This window comes from Stegastes partitus, unplaced genomic scaffold, assembly GCF_000690725.1.
Source record: "Stegastes partitus isolate 25-593 unplaced genomic scaffold, Stegastes_partitus-1.0.2 Scaffold829, whole genome shotgun sequence".
Lineage (NCBI taxonomy): Eukaryota > Metazoa > Chordata > Actinopteri > Pomacentridae > Stegastes > Stegastes partitus.
The window spans coordinates 68,983-83,625 of record NW_007578560.1 but is presented as its reverse complement, the minus strand read 5'-3'; the positions used below and the strand labels follow the sequence as shown (position 1 = coordinate 83,625).

Here is a 14,643-nt window from a genome sequence, read left to right as displayed (position 1 = left end):
GTTCGCTTTTTGATGCATTTGGCTGAATACGAGCACACACAGAGCGCTCCCGTGTCCCTCCGCATTTATCTTGCTGCTTCCGTCAGCAGCGAAAATAAATGCCAGTGTGCGGGTCCCATTGGCAGCCATGATGAAGTGCTATGCTTTGGGTTATGGGCCGTTCCTGTTTTCGCCACACTTTCCTCTTTCCATCATTTTGACAGAGGTTCATTTTTGTTTCATCAATCCACAAAACTTTGTTCTACAACTCTACCAGTTACTTTCTCTATTTTATTTATTTATTTTTTTGAAAACTACAATTTAGCTTGCCTGTTTTTGAGGCTTACAAGGAGATAGCGCCTTGTGGTGAATCCTCTGCAGGGCATATACACAACTGCTGACTCATTATTATCTTTTGTACTTGCATGGTCATCTCTTTACCCTTCATATTGACACCTCCTGAATCAAAAGTCCAAAAAGTCTAAATCTCCCACACAAGCCTCCACAGAGCCTGAAGAAAACAACATGTAACCGTCCAAATACTTATGGTGTGGACTGTATCTCTGTCTCTCTTCATACTTTGGCTGAAGGTATAAAGAGAGACTCCAAGGAAAAGACAGAGTGAAGTGCACAGAGAGAGAAAAAAAGAGGAGTGAGGTATCGTTGACACAGGATGAGTCATGAAGCCATGGTCATGTACAGACAGAACATACTGGAACCTTCTGCACACACGAACCCATTCGGCTACAACATCATGGTATGCTGTAGCAGCAAATCGCCAGAATGGCATTTTTGACTCATCAATCTCAGCACAGTCTTGCGGGGAGAACATGAGAGGTAGCCCTAGATGTGTTTAGTTCCGAAATGCAACACATGTGAGCATTTATCTGGGCACATGTATGAGGTCTATTTTTAATTAACACTACAAAAAAATATATATTTCTATAACATCAAAACATCAGCATATGGTGTCAGATTTTGTGAGTATGATGCAGGGATTGCTCTTTCAAAAGTAAAAAGTTGAGCTCCTTTTTATCGTGGTTTTAAAGTGTGATCAAATTCCCGCCTACACCTTCCAAACACTGCTTTAATGCTGTATTTTTGTTTCACCCTCTTTTGTCCTTTCCTCACTCAAGTACGTACCTGTTTGACTTCAGCCTGTAGATGCCTTAATTGGACACACTGCTCCAAGTGTCTCCTGTGCTGCTCTGCTGCCAAATCCAGCTCCTGCTGCTTCTCATGGAGAAACTCCAGCAGGTCCTGAACCCGCGTGGCCATGTCCACATCTCTGTCGCATAACAGCTCCACGCCTGCAAAAAAACAACAATAAACCAAAACATTACAACTTTATAGTATGTTACCAATAAAAATCTTTTTCTTATTATCTGTTTATTTTCAATTATTGACAGCCTGACTGATATGAACGAAATGCAGAAAACGACGTAATTTAGAAATGGTGCCACCACACAGTTTGTCCAGCAGAATGTGCTCCAGCTCCATTCTTTACAAAACTCTCAGCACTGTCTGCAGTACATGCAGCAGAGAATGCATCACAGGTAAACAGCTGGTGGTTTGGAGTAAAGCAGTGTCAGTAGCTGATACATGAATACTGGTCATTTTTACCCTCTAAAAATCGTTGTTGGCACTGGTCCCAAAAGTCCAGTATTACTTTTATGTTCCAAAAATATTCACTCGAAGATCAAATATTGTTTCTGATGAATCCTCTGGCTGAATCTCCTGCTGAATCCACACACTCACATAGGTATAAAAAAATGTTATTCATGCATGTACTTTTTGTCACATTTACCTCCATCTATGGAACAACAGCACACATAGTTAGATATGATGCATTGTAAAAACACTTTACAATGGGTTTATATTAAAGCCAAGCAGGCAGTAAAATCAATTTTGCGGGAGATGACTAAATCTGTACAATTTCTGTAATGAACTCTAAACTTGACTCACATTTAGTCCATAGCAGCTCTGTTTGCCAGTTGAGATGCTAGTTGCATAGCCAGCCCTGTTACATAATTACTGTCCCGAGGCAGAGGTAGTTCTTGAACATATGATATCATTAAGGTTACCGCTGAGCTTCTCACATCAGGCCAACAATCTCGTTTCTCTGCATCTCTTATTTTAATTACACTTGAGTTGTTTTGTCTTGAGACTTTGCCCACTTTTTCATTCTCACGTATTTATTGCAATTAGCACACATGCCTCGGCTCGTAAAGTTAGAACGAATGTGTACTTTCAACATATGGCAACACATATGTGAATGTGTAACTGGTCTAATTAGCCCGTAAAGCGATTTTTTTGGGGGGATTTTTTTCCTTTATTGCAGTGTTGATAGAACAAGAAGGTCCAATCGGTCCATAAGAGGATATTTCAGCCCATGTGGTGGCACCCCAGCCTCTCGGACACCAGGTCGGTCCCCCCCCTTCAGTAAATACGTTAGATTTCACTGAATTTCTTTTCCCTCACTCACCGGATGCCTGGACCTCTGTGACATACTGCAGCAGCTCTTGTCCCTGATGGATGACGTCAAAGGTGAGGTTGTTCATAGTGAGCGCTTTGTCTGCATGATGCTGTAGCCTCTGTTCAGCCAGCGTTAGATCCTCTGTATCAAAGTCACTCATCTGCTGGGACAGTTCCTCGTTCCATGACTCCAGGTCTGAGATGATCTGAGGAGAGGTCGAGGCAGAGAGAATAAGAGCCAGGGACAGTTTTAAAGTCATTTGCAAAAAGGAAGAAAAAAATAAAAAATGACCCGAGAGAAACTACGAACATAATTACAAAAACAAATTGAAATAACTGTGAATATAAATGGCTGAATTTCTTTTGCACTTCAAGATAGGAGTACAATTAGCCTCTAATTCATCCATTTTCACACACACTCGCGCTGAGCTACTGTTCAAGGTGCTGCGTTGACCATCGGGAGCAATTTGCTCCTGAGCCACAGCTGCAGTGAATTCCAGTTTGAAATTACTTTGCATGAATATTTTACTTTATTTGACAGTGAAAAAAAAAAAAAAGGAAAGCTAGTTTGACTGAATTATTAACCCATGACATCAAGGTTTCACGATGGAAGTATTAAGAGACGAATTGTGATGCCTGAGAAAGAATATATTCACCAGCGAAAACACTCAAAGCACAGAAGAAAAAAAAAAGCACAGCGGTTTAATTATCCAATATAACATTGTGATTAAGAGCATTTCTGAATACCAGCTCAGACAGTTTAAACCGCTGTAATCCAACACCTTACTGACTTGTATAATAACGGAACATATTACGGTGGTAATGCATGGCTGGCAGAGCAGATGTACCGAGATGTCAGCGCTTGTCTCTTACAGCCCACACACACTGAATCATGATACCAGGGGCACCTTGATCCTGGCACCATTCAGCTCTGTCTGTCAGTTCTTTGTTTATTTGTTTTTTACAAGGAAGTCTAGTCTACACTTTGTTTCAGAACACATCCACCTCTTGCTCAGGTATATATGGAGTAGCTGAAATGTCAGATAGTGGTCTTTATTTATCTTAAATGAGGAGAGAAGTAGCCCTGTTATTCAAAACTCAATTTTAATGACAACTTCTCCTTTGTGTGTAAGCATATTTTAATATAATCATCCTGAAATGAATCTTCAGGATCAGGTATGGTGTGGAATTACATCCTCTCAGATTTATACCACTGGGAGTGACATTTACGGCACTGTAGCCATAACATGATCCACGAAGACAGAATCGAATGATCAGATTTCAACATTCGTGCTCTACTTTGGTGACAGGATCGAAGCCTCTCCAAAGGTCTGACCCCAGTGTCTGTTCCACATTCAGCTGTTCGCTAACCTTACAAACGCATTGAAAGAATGTATCAATTAGTTACTAGAGTTACCACAGCCCTGACAAACGGACGTCAATGTAAGTCGTAAAAATATGCCATGCAGTAGCTCCTCACAGTGGTAAAATTCAATCTGTGAGCATGAATGAAAATGAAAATGAGATGCTTTGCCAGCTGTCCTCATCGCATCACAAACTGCTATCTTGTGTCTCAGAAGACATTCGACAATGAGGCAAAATAAGCCGAGGGACAGGAGAGCTCAGTGAGGTTCAGCGTGAGACAGAAACAGTGACACACACAATGTCAAAAAGTGTTGAAAGGAAGATGGTGCTTGCCATTAGTGTAATTATACGTTACTAGACTACAACAGCCGATGCCATGTTTAATTTGCTCTTGGCCACTTCCGCTGGCCAAAGCTGATCCTGTCAAAGTATGTTATAAAACAAGAGTGCAAGAGATATTTGATTCATAATGGACACGTATAATACAATGATAAAACTTTCAAAAGGATGCATTTTAGCAAAAAACATTTATTGCAGCCTCAGCATATAGCAGTGCATAATTAGAGATTTTTTGGATGCACAATATTAAGGGAGCACCAGGAATAGTCCGTTTTTTTTTACAAACTTTTTAAATTCCAGCTCTTAAATGTTGACTATTTTCAGGTTTCTGTACTGCTCTATAAGATTAAACTAAATATGTTTGGGTTGTGGACAAAACAAGACAACTGAGGACATCATCTTGGGCTTTGGGAAGCACTAATTAACATTTTTGTTTTACCATTTTCTGATACTTTATTGATCAAACATCTTATTGATTATTCGACAAAATTAATCAACAAGAAAAATAGAATCTTGTTCCTTATCAGGGAGTCACTGAGCTGCAGTAAGTTTTGTGGCGGGGTTTTGTCGTTGGCGCCAGCACAGAGAAGGTTTATGTATGTGTGTGTGTGTGTGTGTGTGTGTGTGTGTGTGTGTGTGTGTGTGTGTGCGACAACAGTGAACTTCAAACTTCTTTCAAATACACAAGAAAGAAACCACAAAAGGAAATCTCTAAAAACAAGAGATTGTCTTCTAGGTATTTCTGTAACTCAACACGTAAAGCGATGCACTGTATCAGCTGATGTGGATTCACAAAGTAATTTGCCAAAACTGGTCCAAATACAGGAGCTGATTACTGTGGCAAACGTGGAAAATAATTTTTGTAGTGGCTAAAGTACTTTCTGGAAGCACAAAAACCAGGAAAATGAAAATGCATATTGGAAATAATCGGCTACCAACATTACTTATATTTTAATGTACAACAAGGACCACTTCCATGGACGACCGCATATTTAGCTCCACAATATTTCAAGTTAATGTCAGCATTCAGTTTTCCGTTTTCACCTTATGATTGATAGCACCAGACTTGGAGGAGGACTACATGGCAGAGAAAGCAACTAGTTTTGTTATTTAAAACCCTACAGAAACACAATACATGGAGGTCTGCATATACCTCCCCACTGGATATACAGAAAGTAAGATAAACCTCTTCTGCAATAAAGAACTTCATCCTATCTCCACATCAAAACATGTACGTGCTTCATGTACAGTAGGAATTCGGATTTACAGAAATTCCCCTGCCGCTGCATAGACGTGGCTTTATTTATAACAGAGTAACCCTGTCAAGCCATTTCATAGCACAATCATATACAAGACTCTCTTCTAACTAGGGTGATAATTTTACAAATTTGTCAACAAGGTTTAACACACTTACCAAGCACTCATTTGCACTCTGCTCTCCTCTCCTCTTACAGTTGAGTAAAATGCCCTCTGTGTGTAAAAAGATCATTTCCTTCATCAACCAGGTCTATAAAACTAACTCATGGAGAAGATGAATCTCCCCTTTTTGCCTATGTTTTTCTTGCTGGTGTGCAGTGATGCAGAGCCTATCGTCAGAGAAGAAAGCACTGAGAGATGAGCCTCACCTCAACCTCGTGCCCTCACCTCACGCACAGTAAAGCCAGGAGGGAGTGTCGTAGCAGGAGGAGGAAGGGGGGGCTCAGGGAGTGGAAGGAAAAAATGCCTCCTCCGCCTATCTTCATACTCGAGCATTGTGTCATATTAATCCTGCGTCTGTGTGTGTACGTGTGGGCGTACTTCAGTGTTCGACAGGGGTAATTAGCAGATTCACCACCGTTCCCTGACCTGACACGCCGAGCTGATGTGAGATTTATCTGCTTCTTTGGACTCAACAATACAGACACAACAGCCCTGAAACCGACCGCAGAGCTTCTATTAGCACACAGTGGGGATTAATTCATTCATAGGTGTGGAGTAAAACACCACAAACCTCCACAGGGTGTGCAATAATTTACAGTAATTCACATTTTATACACGTTTGTCCAGCTGACAAAAACAGAAAACGCAACACCGATGTTCTGGGTATTCATAGAAACGCATTACTGACTATATAATCATCTGGTCTTCTATAATTACGATTCATCCTCTGTGCTTTTGCTACAAATAGCGGTCATGTGAAATGTTATTTTTAGAGATGATACAGATTATTAATAATTAAGCAGAGCAATATTTGGAAGCGATGTGGCCTACATTTGAGGCAAAAATTGAAAATCTCTCAAATTAACATGAAATAATTAACATGAACTCTGACACAAAACTTTTGTGAAATGCGTTATGTTGTTCACGTGTTCAATTAAAAGAGAGTCCATGCATCACTCTGTATTAATTGGCTATTACTTATGACGCATAACCAAAGAGATGCTGTTGCCACATTGAGACATTGCTCCAGAGCACAGAGTTCACTACAGACAGAGAGAGGTGGCTACTTCAGAGCCAAATCAATGTATTTTTAAGTTCATTTATTTCAGTAGGAATCAGTTTTAAATAAATAATCAAGTGAATGATGCAGCTGTGGTCATGATTTATCACGAGAAACCAGTAATGTGAACCTCACTGAAATCCATCTAATAGCTGTCAAGACATTTCAGTCTGGACCAAAGGGGTGACCCAACTAAGCGACAAACACTCCTGCTATCTGTACAGCCACACTAGTGACGGGATTATCCACATAGATGTTCATCATGTCTGCCACTGTTACTGTCCACGACCCGTCTTTTTTACAAACACTATCCTCATGCATAGATAAGCCCTGCATCTCTACTCTAAGCTTTTGTTTTCAAAGTGGCTGCGCATAATTCAACATGCTATGGCTCAACAAATCTGATTTGATGGCCATGATAAACTCCCCAAGAAACATGAAAAAAAAATCCATATTTAAAAAGAGCAGTCATCATATCTAAGCTCCAGCCGAGAAAAGCATTCACTCTCACAGTTGGATCCTGAGGAATTAGCAGATACAATATAGCGAACTGCTGGTAAGGGACAGGGAAACAAAAGTGGAATGAGATGCATCAAGTGGAACTAAATGCTTTTTTTTTTTTTTAATGTAGCACATGTGAGAGTATCACTCTGAATTCAGCCAAGCTTTGAACCAGTTGGAATCCTCGCTCCAGTGCTGAATCTTCCTTTAACAGTGTCACGGTCCATCAGCTCACAGTCACAGTCATTTAGGCTTATACCAGCAAGCCCCCTGCCACATGTAATTGAACCTTTTTACATTTAAAGAACTTAAAACAACCAATAAGAGAAAACAAGGCTGGTTAGTATGATAAATTATGTCATTCCATTTCCTTCCTTTCATCACCTTCCTCCTGCCTGGATGTTTAAAAATTCTGGTCCACCTCTGACTACTTTTTAGTGCACATTGGTCCCAATGATTTTCCCATCAAATGTCATATACACTAGTCTAATTTCCCTTTTCTATTTCATACTCTCACTTTTTCTTTCCCTTGAACATTGCAGGATAAAGCAAAAAATAAATCATCACACACCAAGGCTCCATTTCCCGCCTACTCACGTCAATTGCGTCCCTCTCGAAGATCCGGAGCTGGAGGAAGAGCTCCAGTTTGATCTTCCTTTCCTGGAACAGCTCCTCCATCTGGCCCTGGGCCTCGTCCAGCTGCTGCAGCACGCTCTCGATGTGGGCCATGGAGCTGTTGTGGGGAGTCTTGTTGCTCGAGATGGCTGAGTCTCTGTGAGCAGAGGTGACATCCAGAGTGCTTTTAGATACATCTCTGACAAATTCTGCTGTTATTTGCTCACTTTACTTCGTATATCTAAAAATCCCTTTTATACTTCTCCTTGGATCTTTATCTTTCATCTTACTATCACATGACTATCCATTAATTACAGAAAAAAAGGTCAAATCACCATGCTCTTGGGCTTTCTGTTGCTTAATTATGTTCATTGTTATGCTGGGTGTTACAGGAATTCATTATTGTTCACTCTGTAATCACAGATTCAAGGGTGTACGTGCATGCGGCTTGCCCTACTGAATAGCAACCATATGGAAAATCATGTAATATTAATGGTCACCTGAGCTGCTGTATGAGGTCCTCTCCCTCCTTGATAACGTTGACAGTTGCCTGCAGGGTGGTTTGCTGCTGCTGGCCGAATCGCTTGATCAGGTCCTGCACGGCCTCTACTGACTCGGCGTACACGTCATCCAGCAGCTCCTTCTGAAGCTCCTCCAACCATGTCCACAGCTAAAAGTGAAGGAGAGAAGAGGTAAGTGTGGTGTACACCTCAAAGACAAGAGAAACAAACAAGAAGCTACTAAACCATTGTGTTGGTAATCGGCACACACATGTTGGAAGCAGGTGGGGTAGATACATAAAGCGCTGTGAGCTAAACACAGATGTAAGAGTCAATAGACAAGCTGCCAAACGGATAGACTGAAGACAGGAGACAGAAATCGACTCCAACCGGTTCTGCTCAAAGCTGGTGTTTTGTGAATGGTCATCTTTGTAACAGATTAGCCATCTGGGTGAATTGGCTCGCCGTACTGAGGCCCTGGCACACAATCCAGGCTGCAGGAGAGAGACCCTGGCACCCATTGTTCGTCTAACACCCACACTGCCCACACAAAAGTGGATCTTCTTTCGATAGACATCATTCACTTTGTAACATACAGTATGGTACATATTACCTGGAATCTCTATAGACACTAAAACAAATGAAATATGTATGTTAAATCAACTCAGTTTCTTTTAAAATACAAATGCCTTTCCTTAGAGGTTTGTGGGAGGGAATTTCAGATTACGCTAGGATGGAAATTCTTCTTAGACAGTCTCTTTAATCGGAAAGCTTCATGAAAATCCGTGCAGATGAATCCCCTCTCCTACAATGCAATTCATGCTCCGTTTCCACAGTAAGCGGTTCCCTTTTAACATGCTGGACTGCATCCAATAGCTTCTACTAAATTAGAAGAAGTGATGGGCAGGAGAGCTGGAAACATTCCCTTGTACAAACATACATACACAGAAGAAAACATACAAAAGAGGCTCACACATGAAGGTTGACATACACATGCACGCATACACATGGTGAACTGCAACCGCTGTGAGCTGACAGATGGGATGAAGGAGATTAGTCCATATGGACATTAAAGACTGGCTTCATTAATAACACTGTGGCTCCGATTGCCTCTGTGAGTCGATGTAAACAGGATGTAGAGTTAACACGTGCAGAGCACAGCGTTGTCAGTCTGGAGAGGTTAATTTAGACAGCCAAACATGTGCAATGTATGACTTTCATAATAATATGACACTGAGATGAATTCAGGGAGTGAAGCAGTGACTAACACAGTACTCTCACAACATATAACATTTTTTTCTTCTCTCCCTAAGGAACAAGGTAAACTATAATAAGAAAAATTAAAGGCATGCTTGTCATTATCAAAGTCAGGAGGAGGGCAGATGAAGTCAGACTGCCTTCAGTTTATGTAAAACACAAGTGCACTACAGAGGCAAAGGGAAGCATTGATGCATGCACGGGGGGAACATAATGATTTTGGCAGGAACATATTCAGGAATGATGCATATTTACGCACAGAAATGTCTCTGTAACTCTGAAGGCAGTGACTTACAGGTAAATTCTTGATAACTTTTGGAGCAGATGTGTAATTTCACTTTGAATTGTGGTGAACAGTGTGTGTGCGATGTGTAAGAAATCATGTGGACATGACAATGACCTTAAATTTTCCAAAAGAGATAGTGGCTAACATCAACATCACAGAGCAGTGACTTGGATACAGCGTTTTAGGTTGAGCATTTCTAAATACCTTTTATCATCAATAAAATATTTAAAGGATCACACGGTCCTGGTGGAGGTAAGTGCTCTCTGATTCCAAGCTAATTATACGGTTATTTCACAGTGATACAGCAGTAGCTTTCACATGCTGTCTACAAAGCTAAAATTGCTCCTATAGTAGCATTCTCTTTGTTTTTTTTAAAACATAATCAAAAAGGTAACCACGATAAAGGGATTTCCTGACTTTTAACCTTGTTGCTGGAATATGACAGATACCATCAAAAATCCACAACGATCCAGTTTTTGGTGGAGGAGAAAGACATGACACAACTTTTTACTTTCCATTGTTTGCATTCCTAAACACAAAAGGTGATCAAAAAAGTTCACAGAGTGTTTATGGTGCATGTGCAAGAAGTGTGTCATAGTCACATGCATGCAGCACATGCAAGCAGTAACTATTATGAGTCAGGACGCTGCGTGACACCACATTATCAACAGCAGGACCTGTGTTGCACATGTTTTTGTGATCACTGGTAGATGCGTAGTTATGATTTCTCCATGGACCTCAAACTGGAGCAAAGAGGAAAACATTACATTCTGTGTTCACATCAAATTTTATGTTGAGGATCATCACTGGTGATGAAAATGGGCCTGGAGCTACCATCAGGAGAAGGAACGACAGTTTTCACACTACAGTTCATGCATCATGGGCATGTTTTTCAAGGCAAGACATCTCCTGTAACATTCTGAGGTGTCTGAGGGAGAACATTCAATGCAAACGTCCTGAACCGTGGTGTAGTGACATGTTTTTGCTCAAAGTGTTGCTTGCAGACACAGCACGCTGATCACACACAGGATTTCAGCTACAAAAACACAATCATCGCTTTCCACCAGCCACTAGATTTGGCTCCCTGTGATTCCTTCTGCCACCTCAAAATGAAATTCAGGTTGAAGGTTAACAGTTTTGGAGATTCAGTGGTCATGGCAGATGGTGCATTATATGTTTACATAATTGAACTTCTAGGCAGGGTATTTAAGCGTTGCAAAAACACTTGGAGAGATGTGATGCTGCACAGGGAGACGACGTACACAGGAATGGTAGCAAATTAAATCCGGCATAGTTTTTTTTTTTTTGAGGCACATTTTGGAATATTTTTGATCAGCACTATGGAGTAAAGCTGGAGAGTGTTTCATTAATTTATAACTCTCTACCTTTTTCATTCTGCTTTCATACAATATTAGTTGCATCCTATTTTCGCATCAAGCAAACAAGAGGAGTCAAATCAAACAGGGCCAGTTGGGGATAGAGGGAGGAGAGAACACTCACCTCTTTGACGTGTGTGTGGAAGGCGACAGACATGTCCAGCAGGACTTTACGCTGCTCAACACGTCGCACAAAGTCCTGAATGCGATCTTCTAGCTGGTGGGCAGCCTGGTAAATTTCCTCTGGGTCACACTCTCCAGTCTGGGCCAGCTGCTCTGCTGCCTCGAGCAACTTGTCAGCATTGGTGTAGGTGTTCTGAAACAATAACATTAAGCACATTTAGAAAGGGAGTACAGTGTCTCCTGCACTGCTCATTCGTTCCCAAGAGCTGGACTGAAATCTTGTCACTTTTCGGTTGCTTTAGGAAAACCCAGCAGTGTCAAATCTACATGTTTTATTGAACATCTGTGCACTAAAACAAATTCATTCGATGCACAAAGAAATGCAACTTTCAGACTTCCATGGTTTTCCATAAAATTGTGGGCTTGATGCCTCAGAGCAAAAACACATCACAGAATGGATATTTGTGATTTGGCTTTGACACTTTTCAGTTGCGTGACTTTAAAAACTCACCTGTGCAACCTCTTCGAAGTCTTCATGTCTCTTCTGTAGAGCCCTGGCTCTGTGCAAAGACTTTCCAACACCAGTGTGTTTACTAAGGAAGGCCTCCCCGTGGTTTTCTATCCAGTCCAAGACCTGGAATACACACACACACACACACACAAATATGTTTAGCATATCATGTTTTTTTTTGTTTTTTTTTTTTAAATGCACACAGATAATGTCTGTAGTTGTCAGTTACATAGGTCATGGTAACACTTGGATCTTCAGTAAAAAGAAACTAGACTTTTCTTTTAAGTTCTTAAGCTGCATCACTTCTAATGGAAGAGGGTTTCAGATGTATATGGTACAAATGAAACTCAGGTTCTACAAGAACCTAAAAGGGTAGTCCAGTTGCATTTTACTGAAGCTCCCGCGAATACATAGGTAGCCATAAGTTGAGAATGCAGTACACTTTATTTAGCAGTAGGGGGGGCAATTGACAGGAAAGGCCGTATTCAGATCACATTAGTTTTAGCAGTCTGTAGATGTCATCTCTCTCGTCCTCCTCTCTGTCTTTTCAGCTCTCGCCCATATTCTTTACTCTTTTCCTCCATCTGCAGTTTGTCATGTTTAAACCACACAAGCATGGACAATTGGGTGTCACTTAAAAAAGGAAATCCAAAGCAGTGCAAAATGTCAACATTTCCACTGCGGATGTGATTAGCTATAAATCTTTGTACTTAATTACCTTATTATCTATTAAACAGATGGCCATTCTCCATCTGTTTCTATGTGGGGTAATAAAAGAGATTTTCAAGGTCTCAGAGAGAATATTTTGATGGGACAAACACATATGAACGCACGAACAATGCCCTTGACACTTTGTGTGACAGTAAATTGCATCACCATGGAAACCACTACCAAGAGAAAAGGGTGATGAAAGAGCGAATGGAAGTGGGGAAAGACAGAAGCACAGACATACAGCAAGAGAGAGTGCGAGGTGGAGAGAGAAAGAGAGAGAGGAGGGTTATACCCAAAGGGTAGAAATGCAGAGACGACACTATACATCAACTCAGTAGTTTTGATCTAAAAGCTCTGCCATCCGGACCGAGAGGGAGACTCTCACTTGAAAAACCCAGGAGGAAGTGAAAAAAGGCTTTGAAAAGGCTGGAGATGATCATCGTATATCCTTAATACCACACCCTCTCGTATCTAGCACTAAAGGCTTCACTCTGCAAAACAACAAAGAGCTCTTGGATCTTCATAAACATTAAAATATAATACAACAGCAACTGGTTTTGCCAAATGTTTGTATAATAGAAGAGTTTTCTCATTTTTTGTTTTAACCACGGATACAGGATGCATGTGTGCTGCAGTAAAAATCTTCATTATAGCCATCTTTACTCTTACATAAATTACTAGCAAACATGAACATTTAAAAGATTCAGAAGCATCAAAATTAACTTGGTAAAGCTGCTACACAATGACAAGCCTTGCTAAAAGATCATAAGGTGAATATTTCAGTAAAAATGTTTAAAAGGATGGGTCTCAGTGCAGCTAAATGAGACATAAGGACAAGGTGGGGCAGCACTTTCTGCAGTCGAAACAGTAGTCTCATGTCAGTATATCTGTCATTGTGTATGCGTGCGCCTTAAAAGTGCAGGTCTGTGTTGCTATGCATGTATCTCTTACCTGCTGTACATCCTGCTGAAAGACGCACAGCTGCAGACGCTGGTGCAGGCGCACTTTGCGATGCTGCCAGATGTTTTCCAGTTGTCTCTGGTGATGCAGCACCTCGTGGATGATGTCCAGGACGTGGTGCACGGCCTTGGAGTAGTTAGCTGATGACATCAACGAATCAGCACTGCCTGGGGTCAAAGGTCGCTGCAGTTTGTCCAACAAAGACTTGCCATCCTGGCTTACCTGTGAAAGGTTGATGTGTAGTTTAACATACTGCAATAGTTCTGCACAGATCGCTGGGTTCAGTTTGTGAAACATCTAAAAGGATTATTTTCCTTGTTTATATTTTGATTTTATTCATTTCATATATTTTTGACAGCATGGGATGAGGTTTCAGATTATTTTTTTGGAGGCGCATGAATAAGCACATTTTAGGTAAACATCAAAACCCATAACTGTTTTATCTGATGTTGTGCAACTAAGTAGAAAACCAAACACAAATGTGTATATGTCGTATTGTTTTTGACCTCAGTATTTGTATATGCTCCTCTATATTTTGCATGCTCACTTATTTCAGCATCCATGTATGTTTGTGATTGTGTTCTTTTTTTGTGAATTTGTGTACTGACCTCAGAGTATGCAGTGGTGATGTGCTCGTACAATCCCTGGTGATGGTGGATTGTGTCTTCCAGATCCTGAAGTTCGGAGGGCAGCTCTCCTTCTCCACATGCCTTACACCACGGCTCCACTTTACTCATGTACTGGGGAGAGAAAACACAACACAAACGTTGCATTTGCTTTATTATGAAGACTTAAACACTGTATCACATACTAGTTATCAACAATGCGATGCACACAATAGAGTAAAATGTCAGAAACCACTGAAGCCACAGGCCAGCTGAAGTTTAAATTATTTCAATGCCTTATCAGAGTGTTTGATTCAACTGATCCAATTCTTTAGCCGCTTGCTGTTAAACCTGGGCCATCTTTGTTCAAAGTTTTATTTTAAATTTATAAGGGATTTACAGCATTCTTCATACCAATGCGTAATCTCTGGTATGTAAAAGTTGTATACCCTTATTGGGACTTATATAGAGTTAGAATAAGAATGAATGACCTTTGGTAAATCCGCAAAACTTTGATGTTTCATTGACATAAAACAAACAGAAAAACCCAAACAAAAAATA

The 14,643-nt window shown here is 40.7% G+C and overlaps 1 protein-coding gene across 1 annotated transcript in view; it reads right to left on the bottom strand.

Annotated features, from left to right (window-relative positions):
• Positions 1–14,643, bottom strand: part of triob (trio Rho guanine nucleotide exchange factor b) — a 108,529-nt gene that overhangs the window by 40,868 nt on the left and 53,018 nt on the right. Inside the window, exons 10-17 of the mRNA XM_008292744.1 lie at positions 14,086–14,217; positions 13,469–13,699; positions 11,807–11,929; positions 11,297–11,488; positions 8,254–8,423; positions 7,736–7,910; positions 2,465–2,660; positions 1,123–1,289 (exon numbers count right to left, since the gene is read on the bottom strand). Of these exons, the coding sequence (XP_008290966.1) occupies positions 1,123–1,289; positions 2,465–2,660; positions 7,736–7,910; positions 8,254–8,423; positions 11,297–11,488; positions 11,807–11,929; positions 13,469–13,699; positions 14,086–14,217 (1,386 nt within the window). The remainder of the gene's footprint in view (positions 1–1,122; positions 1,290–2,464; positions 2,661–7,735; positions 7,911–8,253; positions 8,424–11,296; positions 11,489–11,806; positions 11,930–13,468; positions 13,700–14,085; positions 14,218–14,643) is intronic.